This window comes from Chaetura pelagica, unplaced genomic scaffold, assembly GCF_000747805.2.
Source record: "Chaetura pelagica isolate M959 unplaced genomic scaffold, ChaPel_1.0 scaffold176, whole genome shotgun sequence".
In the NCBI taxonomy this organism is placed as follows: Eukaryota; Metazoa; Chordata; class Aves; order Apodiformes; family Apodidae; genus Chaetura; species Chaetura pelagica.
Window position 1 is genome coordinate 1,106,310 of NW_009953484.1, and position 20,314 is coordinate 1,126,623.

Consider the following 20,314-nt stretch of genomic DNA (forward strand, 5'->3'; position numbering starts at 1 on the left):
ATGTACATGTTATTTCACTTGAGATTCTGCTTTCTTCTTTGTTTGGAGTATGAATGCAAGAAATGGGTAAATTAAGAGTTTAAAAGGTCTAGTACCATTTACTAAAGTAAACTTACATCCTAAATTGTCACTGGGAAATGTACACTTTTTGCTGTTGTTTTGATTTAGCTGTCAGAAGAATCATGTTTAAATACAGCCTTTTTTGCCTCATGGCAGAGTCTCTTTGTGTGCATTTCCTCAACTTTACTTACTTGACTTTGAAGGTGGGCTGAGCGTAGAAATCTGACGACAGAGTGGGCTGTGCCCTTGATCCGAGGGAGCTCTTGCGCTCTTCTCAATGACTGCATTTGCTAGTGCAGTACACAGCAGCAGCAACAGTGTGGTGCTCTGGGTCTCCAGCTCTGCCTAGCAGACTAATCTCCAGCTCGCTGAACATCTGCAAGACAAATTTTTCATGTTCTCCTGTAAATGAACGCTGCCTAACTGCACCAGGAAAATGGGCACAGGGGATTATCTCTGCATTGCTATGAGCGGAGGGGCGCCTTGGGGCTTTAGGTTGCAAGGTGGCAAGGAGCAAAAGCAGCCTTTGCAAATCGCCAAGGTAGGATCACGAGAGAAAGATCTTATCTGTGTTGCTGTGAACACGAGGGAAGAAAAGAGTTTAAATAGATACTGCTTCCAATGAAATGCTTAGTATGGATCTTATTGTGATGCTTGTTTGAATTTACTAACATGTTTTGCAGAGATTCTACAGGTGTTGATTATTATGTTTGTTTCAATGAAAAGGAATTATTACTTTTTTTTAGCTTGCAAGTATTGCAAACTTTTCCTTAAATGTTAAAGGTTTAAAATTGTGAAATGAGGTGTGCCTTTCAGCTCCCGTTTTATTTGCTAAATGTTTTTGAATGCACTCAGCATATCGCAAGACTGAATCTCATACTAGGAAATGCTGTTTCAGTCTTCTATTTATGAGACTTTTTCTACTCTAGGCATAGAATAAATACAGCTTTATCATGAGAAAATGTTGTACTATTTTGGGAGTGTGGAAAGCATTACACGGAGTTATCTCTGGTTTTGGAAAGTTATTCAGTCTTAGAAGCAGCTTTAAGAGATGCCAAACATTCCCACTTATATTTCATGAGCAACAACGAAAATTACTGAATGCTTCATAAATTATCTTCATGTATAAAATGAGTGCAAAACAGACAGTGGAAATTCAGCATAAATAAAATATAAGAAGTGGTAAGCCCAAGTTGCAAAAACAATAGTCGAAGAGTAGTTTTGTTAAAAATAATCACTGCTCACTACATTGCAACAGCTTCTCCACTGGTGCAACAATGAAGATTTGTTACGGTTATTGAGGCTTATGTAACTGTATGAAGCTGCATTTTATTCTCCTAGACAAGAGGGACAAATTTTGTCCAGAGCTTTGAGATCAGCAACACCACTGGCAGAAATTATACTGGGACTGATCATCATACAATGAATTCTGCCTCATTAAACTCAGGGAGAGAGATTAAAATGTATCTTATCACATTTTAGTATCTTGGTAACCCAGTACATTGAGTGTGAAGGGTTTTGTACATTGATATAGCATTTTTACATCAGCAGTTTGGCTATTTAAGTTCTAACTTTCTCAAACTGTCAGTATCTTTATTAATGAGGTACATTCTATTTACTGGAGCAGTTAAATTTTTCACCAATAGCAGAAACAGTATATTGAGTCCATGCATAATTTTTTCTCATTGCTGTTAAGTTTTGTTTGTTTTTATGTTTTGCAAAACTTTAACATGTTGAAATTTTTTTCCTACCGATGGGCAACTGTTGCTTTAGAAGTAAAGTCACAGATAATAGATGACAGTGGAATCCTGCCATCTAGTGAAAACTTGTAGCTAAAACTTCAAAAATTATAAGTAACGGTAAAAGGCAAAGGGCCTTGATTACATAAAATCAAAAGTTAAAAGCACAGTAGTTTGAACACATGATTCTGATTAAGCTTTACTTTTCCTGATAAAAACGAGCTACACATTTTTTGTTTGTTTCATAATCACATCCTAGTCTGTGGCACTTAAGTCTGGATTCTGTTTTACCACTAAAATTTGGGACTTGAGAACTAGATGCATGGTAACAGTCATAACTAATAATGGGAAAATCCACCAGTAAAGTATATTCAGACTTATGAAAAAAAAAAAAAGTATTTTTAGAAGAAAAATCAAAGAAGCATGAGTTTGTTTTCTTGCAAGTGAACCAAATCAAAAGGCCACGTAATAGAACACTACAGAATACCCTTTGTAGGAATACATATGTATCATCAGATGTGTTGCAGGCATGGTGGGTTGGATGCTTCATGAGTTTCAGATCAATCATTTCTCCATGCTTACAAGTTGGTCAGGATCAGTGAGATTTGAAAATTGACAACAGTATCTGGCTGAAAACGTGAAACTTAGAGCTGACAGGCAACAGCTTTCTCTGGAACTCACTCTGTCAGCAAGGTTTGTTGTCCTCCCTGGGAGCCAGGGCTCTCTCAGAGGGGTGCAGACCTGGGTTTCCAGGTCAGCAACCACCACCAGGGTGAGGCAGTGAGGTGGGGGGAGGTCGGCAGCTACCCTGTGTATGACCCTTTTGGGGGACAGGCAATGTTTTCAGCTTTCATTCTGCTATCCATGAAAACTGAACCTAATAACTCATGGAAGAGTCAGGAATTATTAAATTAGTGCATACTAATTTTTCTACTGGCTATAAAACCCAAATGCTGTGTTTTCTAAACACAATGAAAAATTGTGTGTTTTTTGTTTTGGTTTGGTTTTTTTTTCAGTTTGAGGTTCAGTTCAAGATTTCCAGTTCCACGTACTGCACTGTAGGATAGCTTTCCCAAAGCCGGAGACGGTTGGGGAATCTCAGTACAACAGTGACCCTAGATGGCTAAGAATTCAAGATATATAAGAGCAAAGTGACACATGATGTCCTTTCTGTTTCCATTGGGAAATATGTGAAAGCAGGCTTTTAAAAATAAATATAATGTGGTTTTTTTCTTGCAAATTTCTTTGCAGTGTTTAATTTGAGATATATAAAAACTGTATGTACAAAATAATGGATTACTTTCTGGACCAGCATTTGAAAGAAATTCCTATGAGTTCTTCTACTGAGACTTAACAATACCAACTATGCCTTTAAGAAACATCTCATTTGCAACTGGTAATTTAATGGAGTTGTTCTAGAGATGATTTAGACTTAATGGCCTTATACCACGGTTCAGTTATAAGTTATCTGGTTGCAGTGCAGGCAAATTATTCCCAGCATATTTGTTACCTACACCAAACAGCAATTTTATGAACTCATTGTTTGTATCTGTCAGAGTCTTGCTAATTTAAGTTTGGGAACTCAACTGAATAGTTCTAGTATTCAAGGAAAGTAAGTTCCATGACTCAGACCTCTAAGCACTTCAAAGGAAATTCAGTCCTCTTTTTCCCATTGGTATCCTAAAAGTAAAAATCATCAGATGCTGAAAATTCTGTATGATCAGTAGTGTTGTAGGTTTTCCTGCTTGAGACATTGGGGAAATTAATGTTATTGAGACAACGTGCCTCACTTATTGAATTCAGAACATCTCGGTTCTGGAAGTACTCTGGTCCATATGTAGTATATGCAGATAGATTTCTACATACATACACTCAGCAAGAACAATATCTTCATGTTGTCCTATTTTAGACCTATGAGAGCATTCATCCGGATCTTTCCTTGATTCATCATCGGCATAACAATAGGAAGTTACATACGGGCAAACACATGGTTATATTTTTTAATGTGCTGACAGATATTCTGTACTTTTTCAGGAACTTTTTTCAAATAAATTTTTAGAAAAATATTTTCCTTCCTTTCATTTCTATCATGCCAGTTTGCCAGTGTAGGACTACCATTATAATTCCTATCCTCTAAAATGTTATTTGAAAGAACTTAATGGATATTTTGAAACTCCTACCAATGTGATTTTGCACGCTGAAAATATTTGCTCTTCTATGGACATTTCTTAAGTCCAAACATGCCAAATATCACGCAATGTTCCATTGTCTTGGAAACATTAATTATAGTCCTAATGACTCCTATTAAATACTTTGATAATTCAGGGTTCAAATCCAACAGCCTCAACTAGGCTTCATGCAAAATTTACACAGTTTGTGACTATTTTGCTAGTTTCTGAAAAAGACTGCTGCTTCTGCTGCTGCACAAATAGTAGCTCTCCCTTTGGCTCAGTAATGACATGAAAACTGGCCTTGGTTATTTTAGACTTGTGCACTTGTCCATCAAAAACACTCAGATTTCAATTCAAGTCTCAGTTTCATCATTTTGGATTCATTGGAACCTGAAACTGAAAGTGAAACTCAAAGACTTGGGAACAACCTGAACCCACAGTGTGAAAAGTTGATGTCTGAATATGCTTGCTTTATGCTGGATATATAGGGAGGTGGGCTCTGTTGTGGTAGTTTGACTTTCTCCCTGCATTTTTCTGAAATAATTGACACATGCAGAACAACCCCAAATGGCTTTCATAAAGCTGACCTTCATACTGTTCTGTGTTTCAGATCATCTCCATATGACATTAATAGTCATCTTGGAGTTGGTGCATTGGTGCTGTCTGCTTCTGAAATTATACTTAAGACATAGTCAAGTACTGACATATAGTCAGTATCATACTATGTACAATTCTGCTTGAAATGAAGGTGCTCAGCATGCTGTGTAACAGCTCAGTGCTCAGATAACATGACCTCGCTGATATTGCCTTATTTGTATACATTTTTAACAGAATTTAAATGCAACTTTATGCACTAGCAGTAGGACAGAGCGAGCCATGTTTAAAACATGCTAGTTTAACTTTGGCAGGAAAGAAGGGGAGTTCAGAGTTAACCTACATTATTTTAAACACAACTTGCCTTACTTGGACTGTATTTAAAACTGTTTGTTTAAATTTGCTAGCTAATGCATTTCCAAACATAGTTTGTTTTTGCAGCCTGGACAAACTCTTATTCTCAAATTCATTCTTTAGGCCATCTGACACAGCCGGTATTTGCTGATATTCAGAAAACCCTGTAAGGCATATTTACATATTCTTTCACATATAGAATTATGTGGAAAATTGTGGGTTTATTTATCTTTTCTGGAGCGGATTTTGACTCTGTTATGAGCCTTGACCCAATTTAATAACCAGTAAATTTTTACACTGATTTAGATGACACAGTTCAGCTTCTAATAAGTGAATGACAAAACTTTCATTGACAACTAGGAAGAATCTGGGCTTTAAAGAGGTCAGGTTAATTTATTTTGCAAAACAAAGGAACAAGTTCAAGTTATCAAATCTAACTAAAATAGACCACTGACAAATAACTCCGTTCCTGAAAATCTGTTATCCCTAGTTAGAAAAATAATGAGGAAAAAAAAATAAAATTATACACCTTTACCAGCAAAGATTAATATAAATTTCCAAAGGCTAGGGGTCTGCATTTCCTAGTTTCAAACCTTTGCATTCCAGCTATTGTGCCAATGGAAATGTTTAGTACTAAAGTCCCATCTAGTTGTTTAAAAACTGCAGGCTGAACTAGCACATGATTGTGTACAGGTTTTGGATATGCTGAACTACATACCAAGCTGGTTTTGGCATGCTTTCTCCACAGTATTTAGGCAAATGCAAGCATGCTTCAGATACATGGTAGTATTCATGTGTGCTTGTTTCCAATAGTTGGTTTTCCAACTCCCATGCTAGGAGATTATTCAATGGAATAGAGTGAACGACATAATTCACACTGATTTAAACTAAGCAAACTAAAAGAAGCCAAGCATTGTACTCCTACTAAATTAGATTAGCTGCTTTGTATAGACCTTTGCTTCATTTTTTAGTTTCTTAGCTGCAAACATTTAAAATACACTGCATGACATAATTATATTTCATTGTTCTGTATTTTCTGCCATTGCATTCTTATTGTGAATTTGAATGTAATAGTAAGACTTCTGGCCAAGTTCACATTAAAATATCGTAACAGGAAATGATGTTTACAAAGGCCTTTAGGATTGTGTCAGATTGTTTGAGAGGATACAGATAGATATTTATGCATATCACAGAAGGGCTTTCTTCCAAACTGAGATCTCAGTGTTCTTCATATTTACAGCAGAAATATTTCGAGTAAAAAATATTTTAAGGGACCATATTTCATAGGGTAAATGCTTAACACTCTATAAAATAAGACTAATTTGCAAAGATAGCTTCAACTTTAAGAGGAACAATTCCGTGCATGGAATTAACTGTGGACAAAAATGATAACATTTAGATTGCAACCAGTACTTACAAGCACTGTAACAAAACTGGAACGAAACTGGCAGTAAACCCCCCTCCCCAGATATCAGCTTGAAGGTTTTAAATTTCAGATCTAATGTGCACAAGTTACACAGTGGATTTCTTTTTTCTTTTCTGTAATTTTTCCCATCTGTCCCATTTCATTAGAATCTGTAGTCCATAGCAAGTATGGATGTTAGGATGGGACTAATGCACATTTAGTCTGAAACACTTCAGCATGCGCCAAAAAAATCAAAGTACTATTTTTTGGTTACCTGCCAGTACAACATGTTGAGCATGAAAGCCAAAAATCTTCAAAAACCCTCAGCACCTTGCTCTCAGTGGGGTGCTAAGAAGAGGGAAGAAGTGGCTGCTTTATTTGTTGCTTATGTGGAAGATAAATTATAGTGAAAAACTAGCTCTAAGCTTGCCTGAGCCAATGGGATTATTACCTGAGCTCTCCACCATGTGCTACAGTCCTGAGCATAGCATAGAATGTTTTTTAACAGGGAAACACTGTCTACAAGTGCTCTTTTGGCTTCCACATATATGTATTTTGAATTCTTTAAACTTCCTTCTTTGTTTGATAACTCCTTCCTGCATCTAGGATGGGGCATCAAATGCACAGGTAACCTTTATGCCATCCTGGACCGCAGAGCTGTAGAATCATTATTTTATAAACTTGCCTTTTTCTACATATATTTGAGAAATATGGTCACACTTAGAAGGCTGGATGCTTTGTTGTTATATTTTTTAAGTATGTTTTTATATTGCAAGTAATTAGGAGATGAACTGGTGATGGGTCAAAGCTATGAAAAAAGTACATAAGCTATGGTTTCTATACTGCCAGCCTCATTTGATATGTTCTCCCTAACATAAACATGCCATGTATGGCATACATTGCTGCAATAATGAATTTTAAGAAACTTCTAAAATGAAGATAATGCAAGACAATCAGATTTCCATTGCAACACTTTACTGTAGCAGAGAGAAAAGTAAAGGCAATGACAGGGGAACATAATAAGATCAAATTTCCACTTCCTAGTACTCTGTTTAATACAAGGAGTATCAGGAATTGCTTATTGTCTGTAGGAAAAGGTGGCAAAGTGGAATCTTTTTTTAAAAACCCAACAGTTGAAATTGCTATAAAGGAAGGAGTTACATTTTTTCCCATTAACTCAATGGGAATTTTGCCATTGACTTCACAGGACAAAGGACTGGGCCTCAGTATGTATAATATGGTGCAGTTATTTAATTAGAAGCAGATATCATGAATAAAAATTCTCATTGGGAAGGGTGTAGCAGTTTTTGCTAGGGATCTACTTACTACAGTTTTCTGTGTCTACCAGAAGTCATTCCCTTCAAAGGAACAAAAAATTTTTGGGTATTCAGACAACACTTAAATAATGTAACATTTTTCCAGTTATTTGGTAATTGTACATTTAATTTCCAAGCTGTCTTGGAAGTCTTCATCTGGACAAAGATACTTGAGTTGAAGACATATAGCTTGCTTATCTAAAGAGACTGAAATGATTGCTAATAATAGGTACTAGACTGACATTACTAGAAACTAGAAGCCATTTATTACAAGACTGATAATGTATCAGTGTAAGCTAAGGAGAAACTTTAGACTGTGGACCTACCTCTCAGTAGCAATTGTTTACTCGTTGAAGAGACTACTTGTAACTGCCCTTTTGCTTTCTTAAATTCTGCAAATAGACAGGCTTGTGTTGGTTGAAATGAGCAGGTATTTCTTAGGGGAGTTAGATATCAGGGCTTTCCTAACTCACCTCATTTTTTTTGAGAGCTCAGGGAACATAGAATCACAGAACAGTTTGGGTCAGAAAGACCTTAAAGATCAACTAGTTCCAACCCTCCCACTAGACTGGGCTGTTCCAAGCCTCATCCAACCTGGCCTTGAACACTTCTAGGGATGGGGCACCCACAACTCCTTCAGGCAACCTGCGCCACTGTTTCACCATCCTTTCCCACACTAGCAGTTCATCTAGAAGACTTGAGGTGTAGAAACCTCGAGGTTAGGATAGGAGGGAGAAAGTGAGAGGAATGCCAAGCAGCTGTGGGTGGCAAATTTTTCAGCAGGCACAGCTGCAGCTGGACAAGTCAGACAGTAACTCCTTGTGTTGGCACACCCATCCTATACATGCATCTTCAACAGTTTAACAAACTTCACTTTGGAAAGGCTTTAAGAGTCCTCCCAAAAAATCCTGCTTTTCTTCCAGAAGAAAAGGATCTAGATGGAGAATTGTGCAACAGTGATTATAATGGTTGTTTATACCTGTACAATATCAGATGTTTCCAAGATGTACTGCAATCAAGGGGAATCACATAATGAGTTTTATTAGCTTTACTAGACCACTGCCACTGGTGCTCATGAAAAGATCATCTCTCCATTTATCCCTCTAAATCATCACCTTCTCTGCCATAATTTCTTGCTCTGCTTTCTCTTATTCTTTTGGTACTACTTTGATTTAAATACAAAAGTACAGCTACCTACTGAAGCATCACTTTCAGTGAATTCACTGAAAATTGTGGGTGAATAATGCCTCAGATTCTAACTGTTACTTGGTTAGAAGAGCACCCATCAGCTTCCTTTGGACTGGAAGAAGTAACAGGAAACTTTCTGCTTTGCATGAGCTTTCTCATTGCAGAAATCTCTGAACTACTAGAGCTTAACAGATGTGGCTGAGATAGACTGATCAGCATTTTGTTCCACAAATTGCATTACCCTATTTTACAGAGATCACTGCAAGGACTAGCTGCCATAAGCCGCTGATATAATTACAGAGGATGCATATGGAAATAATCTGAAAGGGATAAATAGCTTTATAAATTATCACATATTCAGAATGATCTTCCCACACACTGAAGTAATACTTGCAGAATGGTAACGTAAGACTTATTTACAATATTATTCAAATGAGAAAAAAGCCTATTATTAAACACAGAATGTTTTAAGCAAATTCTAACATAATACTATTTAATGCTTAAGATCCTTACAGAGGAGCAGCTGTTTGACATCCTTCACTGAAAAAAGCCTAAAGTTTCAGAATTATTTGCTTTCCGAAAAACTTGATACTTAGGAAATTAGAATGGTTTCACCTAAATCTCAGTCAGTGCAATAAATATGTTATGCTGAACATTACAAAATGAGTCATTCCCAGTCTTGGAGGGGTTTGTTACCTTAGAACAACATAAAAAGTGTTCTCTCATGGTATCTACACTGTCAGCCAAAGTTAGGCTTTAGAGGTGGTGTGTGTGTGTGTTCAGGAGTATCTAGGGGAAGATACTAGCCACTGGAGTGAACTGGAAATCACAACTACAACAGTGTCTCCTTTAAAGCCCCCAAATCCCTTAGCTAAGTGAATCAGCAGTGTGTCTTTATGTCCTGATTGAATCATTACCTTTTCATGACACCGACTTGTTATTGATTATCACTAGATGGTGCTCTTATTCACAATGCCCAAAATCATAGGTAAGTGAATGTAAAGACAGTTAGACCTGTAGAAATTTTGGCTCCTAGCTTTAATGTTTTCTTATTGAAGCTTTTAGGTATTGTTTGGCTCAGTACCTCCCAGATCAAAAAATCTCAAAGCATAGACCTAATGTCTTCAAGATAAATACATAAAACAAGCCAAGAATCATATAGTATCAAATTAACCAAAATAATAATATCAAATTAACCATTACAAATCTTCCTTTCACTTTACTTCTTATTCCCTGCATACAAATATAATGTAATCCCCTTAAGGAGGGGCTCCATACATTTGTACTAGGGTTTGTTATGTGGTTTCATAACACTATAATTAGGACACTGTTTGATCTTTAAAAAAACAACACAAACAACTAAAAAGGAATATTTCCAAAGACCCTCAGAAAAGGCAGCCATTAAGACAAAACAGAAGAATATTTCTGCACCTATTTTACACCATATTATGAACATTCAGTAGTAATACTACACATGATTACCGAATACATGAAATAATTTTTAAAAGGAGTATAAAGAAACTTTGTATCAAACCTCAGCTTCTTCCAGACCAATCTGACAACAGCCAGAGCAGACAGGGAGCCATGGAGATCTAAGAAATCAACCAGGTCTTGTATCCAATTTAAACGGAATTTTCAGCTATATTAAGATGGTTTTTTTTCTAGATTCCTTATTATCCTACTTTCTCTTTCTCTACCCTCACTTTCAGTCATGACTTTAGTCTGTAACATTAGCTCTTCTAAACCGAGATTTTACTAATCTGATGGAGAATAGACTCCCATGAAGTGCAGCAAAACCAAATCCAAGAACACATCCTTGAACAGCAAGGGTGTCAGAAATCTGAGTTTAGCAGCTTAAGCCCATTTTTTACTCGAATAGTTTTAAATTAACAGATCAGTATGGGTGTGATCTCAATTTTTTCGTAACTGATTCTTTATGTGAAAGGCCCTGATTCAGCACCTACCTATGCTACATTTTAAAGTAATTTCCCGTATCATCAGGATAACGTTACCAAAAGATTTTTTATTTCATGGCACAATTTGTGACTACAAAAAGAATTTTACACCAAAACCTCATCATTCTACAGAAGCAAAAATTTTCCAAAATCCCAGAATCACAGTTTTCTTCCTGTATGTTTATAGAAACAGTGAAAAACAATCCAGTGAATCTAAACACAGTGAGAGAACTGTGAATGCCTCTTTTTCTACACTGGCAAGAGTAGTACAAAGGGTACAATAATTAAGCCTGGGGAGATAGTTATCTTTGTGGCCTGTCATTTTTTTAATGTTACTAGATGCACAAACAGAGCACTGAAATACACAGCCTAAGAACAATGGTGCCCAGCCCCGTACCAGCCTTCTAGGTCATTTACTTGCTGTTTGCTTCCAGGCCTGATTTGCATAAGAGGCCTAGAAAAATTGCTGAGGCTGGGAGTCAGCACAATTGCTGCTGGATGCTAATTGACTCAAGCAAAAACTAAAGATGCACTGGCCTGTTCAAATCAGGCTTGAATTCAGGCCTTCTGGATTCCTGCGTCATCCAGCTCTAAAGACTTAAATCCTGGCATGGTTCATCAGCTGCTGGGTCCTGGGATAAAAATAGAGAGGTAGCAATGGGATCCTGTTTTAGCACAATCTTAGCTGAAACTGAAAAGTGTGGGAAGAAACCCTGCCTCTTGTTAGTATTTTCACGTGTTCTAGGCAACAGCATGGCAACCCAGCTCACCTCAAATGAGAGCCAAACCAAATCTTTCCCCAAAACCTTTTACTACTCTAGACCTAAACATTTTTTTTTTAAAGGCTGGAAAATATTTATTGTTCTGTGTTTACATGCAGGTGTGTTCCATCAGGAACAAGGAACACAATTTAATTCAGTGACTGGATCTGTCATGTTGGATGCACACACAGTAACAGTCAGAGCTGTAAGAGTCACCTATAGCCTATGAAGTGCCTCTATGAAGTGCCTCTTGCTTGCTTGTTACCCAACTGAAGAGCTCCTTCTCATAGGTTTACATCAGATCATTATGAGTAAAGTAAGCCTTCAAATGAGACTTGTGCTGTCTAGCAACAACAGTTTCCAAAGAAAATAATATTTTTAGTAATCCAAAGACTGGGGGACTGAGGTTACTATCTGGTGAAGGTCTTTGATCTGCACGTGGCCAAAATACTGTAGGAATAGGTTTCTTTGTGACTGCAAGTCCCTTTTATGTTGTAGGATCTTCTTTTCACTGGGAGAGAAAACGATACACTACAAAGTCCTCTCTTGTTTGTATAGTTTCCTTGCACTACAGAAAGCAGTGATCTCCCTTAGGGTTTCACATAATCTCAGGTTATACCTGTATGTCACTTAGAGCACAACTTACATATAGGCTCAAATGAGTTGAGTTTAATTTAAAAGCTTCCCGGAACTTTTTTGATTTCTCTAGTTTTACACTTGTAAAGATACTCTCAGGCTAGATGACATTTTTGTGTGCTCAGGTTTCATTTTGGCTGTTTCACATGGCTCCCTTAGGCCTTGTGGACCTCTAGTTTTTCCATCATTTAAACACAATTAGTCACAATCTAACCAGCACCTTAAATACAGATCCTGCCACAACTGCATTTGACTGGTCAGAATGACCAGTATGACTGCTTTGCTTGGACTGAGCACACCGCTAAGGAGTGTTTGAGGCAAAATCCTCCCAGCAGCAGACCCCAACCCCATTCTGCAGCTAATATTGCTTATTGTGAAGCACATGTGTTTGTCAGATCTGCTGAGCCTGTCCTTATTGAAACACCCCTTCCACCTCTGGATCATCCTCCTTTTTAATACAGAAAGCTTTGTTGCACTCCTGTGGCATCAGCCACAGATAAATGCTTTTGCAGAGTAAAATACCTATGCAAAGCATGTGGAATATGGGGTGGGGGACATGGAAGGAGAGGTTGGACTTGTTTTTTTTCTTCTCACAAATTACAGTCATCAAGGCTTCTTCCTTTAGGTACCGAGCATAAGATGAATGTATGCAGATTTCTAGTTTCTTCCATGCAAAAATAAAAGAAATGGAAAGCAATCCCCCCTGTTGCAGTGACATTAAAAATAGTCTTCTTGTGTGTTTTCTTTAAATTAAGTATCAGGTTTAATTTAATAAGAAAAAGGTAAGTTTCAGGGCAAAATAATAAAGAGAAAAGGAAACTGGACACTGATTCTGACACTGAATTTAATTTATGAAGGCATTGACCTGTGACACTGTTTAAAGTCTATGCAACCCTTAAAAACTGTTCTTCCCAGAGAAACTTGAGAAGATACTAGCAGTTTGCATAACAGGACCTTTCCTTCAAAATTGTATTATCAGTCTTCTGAGGCAATCTGAGTCAGATTATCTTCTTTTAGGTGAAAAAGAGTACTGTACATTTCTACGTTCCCATTCAACTGTTTAAAATGCCACTCTTAATCTTCAGTTGACTTTTAAATTACTTTTTACATCACCAATATTCTGAAATTTGTGTCTGACTGCAAAGAGTTCTTAAACAGACAGCTATAAACAGTGCCATGAGGTAAGGAGCTGCACTGCCCGTCCATTTCCAGTCTATATAGCAATGTGAATCATAGGGAAGCACTTGCTCAGGAAACAAATACAAAATTGCAGAACTGAGCCACGTGAAAGTCTTCTCCGTTTCTAGTTGTGACTTCACAAGTTCTTCCTACCTTCTACTCCTTTTATTTGGTGTTTGTAATTTGTAAGAGCACTGCAGACCAGGGCTGATTCTGCCATTATCTTGGGCTTCCTGACACTCCTTTGAGCAATTGTTCACGAATATCCTGCTGTCCTACTGTCAGATGTTCTTTAAGATTGTTTCTTCTTTCACAAAAAAAACAAACTCTGAAAGCAGCACAATGCATATGAGAGGAGAAGATGAAGTGATTGCCATTTCTTCTTCTGCTAGTGTCTCAGATTTTTAAGCTAGTAGGTGACCCTGGTTGGAGTTGAAGACCTTTCCATTGATCTAAAAGGAAATACTACGTGGAGGATTTTGGTTTTGTAGCTGAAAATGCCTTAATTACAGAAGTACTTATAAAAAGTGCCTCTTGGCTAAGATACATTTGCTAGTTGCTCTCTTGTGTAGCACAGGCACTGTTCACTCGAAAAAACAAGTAATGAACATCTGGCAGAGTTTTGGATTTATACATACTGAAGTTATGTGGAGATTCAATATTGCCATAACAATGCAAATTAGTTAGACCCATCATTCAATAGTTGAAAAATATGCAGGGTATCCTTGTAGCAAAGCTGGAGCAACAGTAGCCACACAAAATAAAAAGGAATGCTGTTGTCCTGAAGCTAATATAAGAAGGGCTGTCAAAAAACTTTCTACTACTATGTTGGGGTGAAATATTCTGAATGGCAAGGAGGTATTTTATAGTCACATGTTAATCTTAAACAGGATGAGTTATTAAATTAAGTCCCTCAAATGAGTAGCTCTTTTATGTGTGCTTATATTTTCCAGATGTTTGATACAGTCAAGATTATCCTGTTCATTTGCATGTGCTTGTTTATTTTTTTGTTATTTTTAGAAAATTCTTTAAAACTTACTATTATTCTAACATCTGAGTAAGATTTGAAGATCTTTTTAAATTTAGTCCCATAGAATTTTCCCGTTATTTTTCTTAATCCTTATTTCTATTGTTTATAGTTTTGGAAGAAGAGACAAAAGAACAGAAACCTATCATGACTTAATGTTCTAATATTTATTTCAATAACACTATGTAGAATAAGCCATACCTCTACACCTCTGTGGCATAACTCTCCAGAAACTTAGGGAGCTATGTTAGAACTGTAGTGCCTTTTCAACAAAGGCCAGGGGAAATAAAAAAGGTTACATGGGAGAATATGATTGTGATTTGGGGTGTAGAGTATTCTTCAGAGCTATCACAATCTTATAGCAGGTTTCAGACCTTTTGATAGCAGCAAAATTCAGAACTTAATTTAAACTAATTAAGCAAGTAGCATTTTGTCCAGGTTTTCTTCCCACTAACTGACTTTAATGTTTGCATGGAAGTTTAATGCAATTACAATGCATGGAAACTATGATGTCTTTAAAAAAACACAAAGATTTTACATGTGCCCTTCCATTATAAAAATATCCAAGACACAGGAGACTTTCACACTTCAGTTCTTTGTCTTCAGGAAATGGAGAGGTACTCATCCATCTACTGTATGACTAGCTTAATGGTAGACCACAACTGACTGATGTGCTGCATCTGTGAGTTACACATCATTTAATGGAATAAAATACAGGAGTAGATAATAAAATAGACATACAGATAGATATAAGATGTAGAAAATGTAGATATAAAACCATATCTATGCTAAAACTGAAAAGTGTGCATCAAACGTAAATATTAGCAGTTCAAATTGTGATTCTGTTTTTCAAGGTCCTTCCTGCTTGACAAAACCAGAGGGCTGCAGAAAGTTAATGCTGCGCATTCAGTACGATGCCCCTGCTGAGTCAGCCCCTGAGTAATACCAGCAAGAAAAGTGCACCTGAAGTTCTGTCCACCTGCAGTAATTTCACTTTTAAAAATCCATTTGCAGGAGAGGGATGACTTTTAATGTCCCAACCAAATTCCAACTTGTGCCTACGATCTAATTCCATCGGTTACCCTGTAGCCCTTCCCTATTTCAAAGTTTTGTTAGGAAAATATTACTTTGCTTCCTAGAAGGCACACACAGAGGTGCTCTTGCTATAGGATTGCTGCATTTCATGAATGTGTGGGCTGCAGTCTTCTGTGATTATAACTGCCTCCTTGACTGGCCAACACATCTTAAAGCTGGCACAGATTTTGGCCAAAGGTCATTAAAGTATTTCAGAATCTATCTGGGCTGAGAGATGCCATATTATGCTTGAGTTAGTACATAATAATTCAGAGGAAGATAATTAAATAAAATAATACAAAATATATGTCAAAGAGCTGCTTGAAACAATACTCCAGTTAGTTATATTAAGAATTGTTATAACTGGCAGCATTAAAAAAACAACTGGCTCTTTCCCAAGCTACATACCATTTGGATTTCCTTAAAAATGCAATCTTTACAGTTTCTGAATAATGCCACCATTGTATTTCTAGGACGCTCCCCTGCTGGTTTTGATTAATTTATTTTAACAACACAGCAGAAGTCTGCTGTAGCTCCTCTGGTCATATAAATCCATGTTACAAAGAATTCTGTTGTCTCCACCTCTCTAATAAACCATCATGTCAGGGGTTCAGAGCTAAATGGATGGCAGCGTAACTTAAACAATTCATCTCTGCTTTTGAGTCTAAAGTTAGTATCAGGGTTTTTTCCCTCTTCAGCCCTTAGCTAGTTTATAACTCCATTCTTATTTCCCATCTAAGTACCACATCAAATGAAATATTTTAATTTGTATGCAATAACACCCATTTTACACATAAAATAAACAACTTTTTAAAAAATACCTATAATCAGGTATCTTTAAATAAATTTAAAAATAGCCATGCCTATCTGGACAATTTTTTAAAATTTATTGTGAGTCTCATAACATATGCTTTTTTCCTCACAGTACCAGATACTGAAATTTGGTTCTTACCTTAGTTACAGCTTTGACTAAAATACATTTCTGGATATTCTAGATTGCAAAGTGATCCGACCCACAAGAGGATAAAATCAAGTAATCCTATGTTTTTAATGTTTAAATATTTTTTTCATGTGGTACTGCAGAAATTGTAATTTAATAACTGCAGGGCTAATGGCAGAAGCTTAGAAGGATCAGTCTGAGAATGAAACACACAGTGAGGGCACCTAAACTCCTATTACAGCTCCTGTGGACAGAAATTGAGTAGATAAGCAAGATAGCTCCTATTAAAATAAGTGTTTTTCAGAAGTTACAGAAATTGTCACAGATATGTGACACTGATATTTTCTCAAATTCTAAGACCCTGTGAATACTCCAAAGTTCAAGCAGTTTGTTGAGTTTTGGGGCTCGTACAGCACTTTAAGAGAAATTGCCGTGTTAGCTTACTTATACAATTACCTACTCTTGAACTGTTTTCATTCCATATATATATTAAATACTTCTTTGTTTAAGCTCATTTATTTAAAATATTAAGTAAAATTAAATGAAACCATTTCCAAGCTGTTCCTTACAGATTTCTGGTGAACTAGTTGCTTGTTTGACATGTGGCATGTGTAATTTCAACAGTCCCCCTATGTATCAGTGTATATACAGATGCTTTAGGCTAACATTAAACAATGTTCTATAGCTATGAGTGTTTTTGTAATCCAAATAGAGTAGGTAGTGTTTTTATAACTATCAATTCTTGGGTTATGGAGAATGTCTTCAAATAGAAATGGAAAGAGGTTTATCATTACAAACAGGTCTCATTCCCTTAAAAGGAAGTTGTTTCTTTTTTCTGCTGCTTCTTTGGAGAACTGGCTACAAACTGGGAATGGTTATTGTATGACTCATTTGAGAAGAATAGCTACAGTGTAAAAAGTTCAGAAAGGATTTTAATGAAACCAAACCAAATTATCTTCTGTTTTGGGCACATAAAGGAGAGTTTTAAAGAGAGAAATGTGGGGTTTTTTTTCAGAACATAGCAAATCAACATAATACTGTAGCATTTAAAAGGGGGGAAACATCAGGATAGAATAAAGCATTACCCCTAGTTTCAGTTCTATAGATAAGACAGAAACCTCCTTTCATAAGCAAAATTTTCATTTACTTGGCCTGGAAGTAAGCTCCTGCAGCCACCAGTGCAAACCACTGGCTGATAAAAAACACACAACAAACTTGGGAATCAGCACACACTTGGCTATGCACAGATTAACATGACCTTTCTACTGCACCTCATTGCAGCTACTTGGGAATTCCTGAAAACCTTGATGCTGTAAGTCAGACTACTTGCAAAAATAAAATTATTTCCAATAAAACAACATCAATGACATAAGCAGCTATACAGGGGACATTAGAGACTGCAAATGCTACAAGTAAATATTATTGCATACCCCCTGCATTGCTTTTCCCTCCAGTGGCTTAAAGAATACAATAGTAAAGTCAGGATAGAAAAAGACACTTTCCATTTTAAACATCTATTATTGCTCATGATTTACTGCATTTGAAACTTCTGGCATAACCTAAGAAGCTGAAAGAGCTAGTCTTGTACCTGCCCGCTTTTGCTCACTGTGCTACTGAAAGGGGAGGCTGATCAGAAAGCAGGAAGCAGTATCCCTGTAATCACTCTACCCTTTGTTACAACCTCTTAATTTTTATAATTTTATGTATGAAATCAGGTCTCCAACATGCCACTTAAAGTTCTGCTTTCCTGTGTGCTGCAATGCTCAAGTATTCTGCCTCTCATTTACAAAAGGGAGAGAAACTGGTGTGATGTTTCACAAAGCTCACGTTTTAACAGGATCTCAGATTGTTAATTTAGGAATATGCACAGAAAAAGTGGATGCTAGCTGGTGCTTGTATTTTCAGGATGCAATGGGTGAGGGTTGCTAACTGTTTAGCAAGAATTCCATGTAAGACATGGAGAAATGCTTTTTTTTAAAAAAAAAAATGTTCAGCACTAGCTGTTCACATATTGCTACTCTAGAAAGAGACGTTTATACACAGAACTATGAACTACAAGAGTCTGCTATACAATTCTCTCCTTAAATAGCTAAGCACTTAGATGCTTTTATCTAAACCCCAAGCAATATGGTAAGGATATTCTGTTTATTGTGATAGTCACAGTTTGATAGTTAAAGATCTGCTGAACAGTCTGTAATAGTTTTTGTAAGAATACGGTTTGTCTATTTAAAGTGCGTGAGATTAGAAGGGCAAGAACGTTAATTGTCACATGTGGCTGCCAAAATCCAGCAGAAACCATCTGGAGGGAAATACAGTATACTGAAACACATTATTTTCCCTTAAAGTTATAGGGCACCCTAAAGGAATAAAACTTAGAAAGTCAGTAGCTTGAGATCAAGACACTTCTTACAGTGCAGTCCAAAGAATATTATGCATCAATAATTTAAATTATTCCACTCTAAACAAAGACAGTAATTTGTCAGTCACACCAAAAAAGTGTTAATATTTTTTAAGATTTTTATTTTCTTTGTGCACCTATGTTGTAAAGGAGTTTGCTGCACTCATCACTGGTAGGCAAGGCATATTCTGTGTTCCCTTGAATATCAAGCAACAATGAAGTGGCTCCATTTTGATGTGAAAGTGTGTGCCCAATATTGGCCATTTATATAGATTAAAGTTTCCAAAATGCTACTAGGATCTTATTTTATTTTTATTTTTTAATTCTCACACTTGTACTGCTATGCAGCTTTTCCTTGAGTTTTCTCTCAAGATTGCTCCAACTGAGGCTGAAGTTATTAGAAAGTGACCAAGTGATTTCAAAAGGAAATTCACATTTGGAAAACAACAGGACAGTATTTTGGCAAGGCTGGCCATGTATCTGAATTCCTTTTCCTAGGAAGTTTACAAGAAAATGCTGAAGAGTTCAAATTGTTATGAGACTGCATTTGAATCTTCCTCTGGATACATGTGGAACATCCTGTAGTCTTCAAAGGTAAATTTTAAAAGAGAAAAATGCTTCAAAGCCATTGCCACAACCCTCCCAACTTGCTAATGTTTCACCAGTAGAAAATGTCCCAGCCAAACAAGGTGCATGGTTGTGCCAGAAGCACTCAGTTTTTTTGCAAACCAATGAATCTTGCATAACTTCAGATGACTCTCTGCTCCAGGGTATAGCTCAGGCTTTACAGAATGGCTCAGAGTATACTGTAAAGGAGGACATGCACGGCCTTAGGAGGTACCTTTGGTGATGAGAGATCTACAGCTGCAGCCACGATTTACCATTGCAGTAGGTTGTGGAAAGACAGAATTTCAGAATTTGGGTGTTTTTAATGGCTTTTAAAAAATACATATTTTGTAGATCTCACATTTTGAAAAAATGTATGGGTGAAACTGTTGTTGCTGCTACTATTGTCCACTAGTGCAGTTCAGTAGAGGGAAATACAGTATACTGAAACACATTATTTTCCCTTAAAGTTATAGGGCACCCTAAAGGAATAAAACTTAGAAAGTCAGTAGCTTGAGATCAAGACACTTCTTACAGTGCAGTCCAAAGAATATTATGCATCAATAATTTAAATTATTCCACTCTAAACAAAGACAGTAATTTGTCAGTCACACCAAAAAAGTGTTAATATTTTTTAAGATTTTTATTTTCTTTGTGCACCTATGTTGTAAAGGAGTTTGCTGCACTCATCACTGGTAGGCAAGGCATATTCTGTGTTCCCTTGAATATCAAGCAACAATGAAGTGGCTCCATTTTGATGTGAAAGTGTGTGCCCAATATTGGCCATTTATATAGATTAAAGTTTCCAAAATGCTACTAGGATCTTATTCTTTTATTTTTATTTTTTAATTCTCACACTTGCACTGCTATGCAGCTTTTCCTTGAGTTTTCTCTCAAGATTGCTCCAACTG

The 20,314-nt window shown here is 36.6% G+C and overlaps 1 protein-coding gene across 1 annotated transcript in view; it reads left to right on the top strand.

The window, feature by feature from the left end:
• Positions 1 to 496: 496 nt before the first annotated feature.
• Positions 497 to 20,314, top strand: part of SYNPO2 (synaptopodin 2) — an 85,065-nt gene continuing 65,247 nt past the window's right edge. The window contains exon 1 of the mRNA XM_009998562.1: positions 497 to 601. Coding sequence (XP_009996864.1) covers positions 497 to 601 — 105 coding nt within the window. The remainder of the gene's footprint in view (positions 602 to 20,314) is intronic.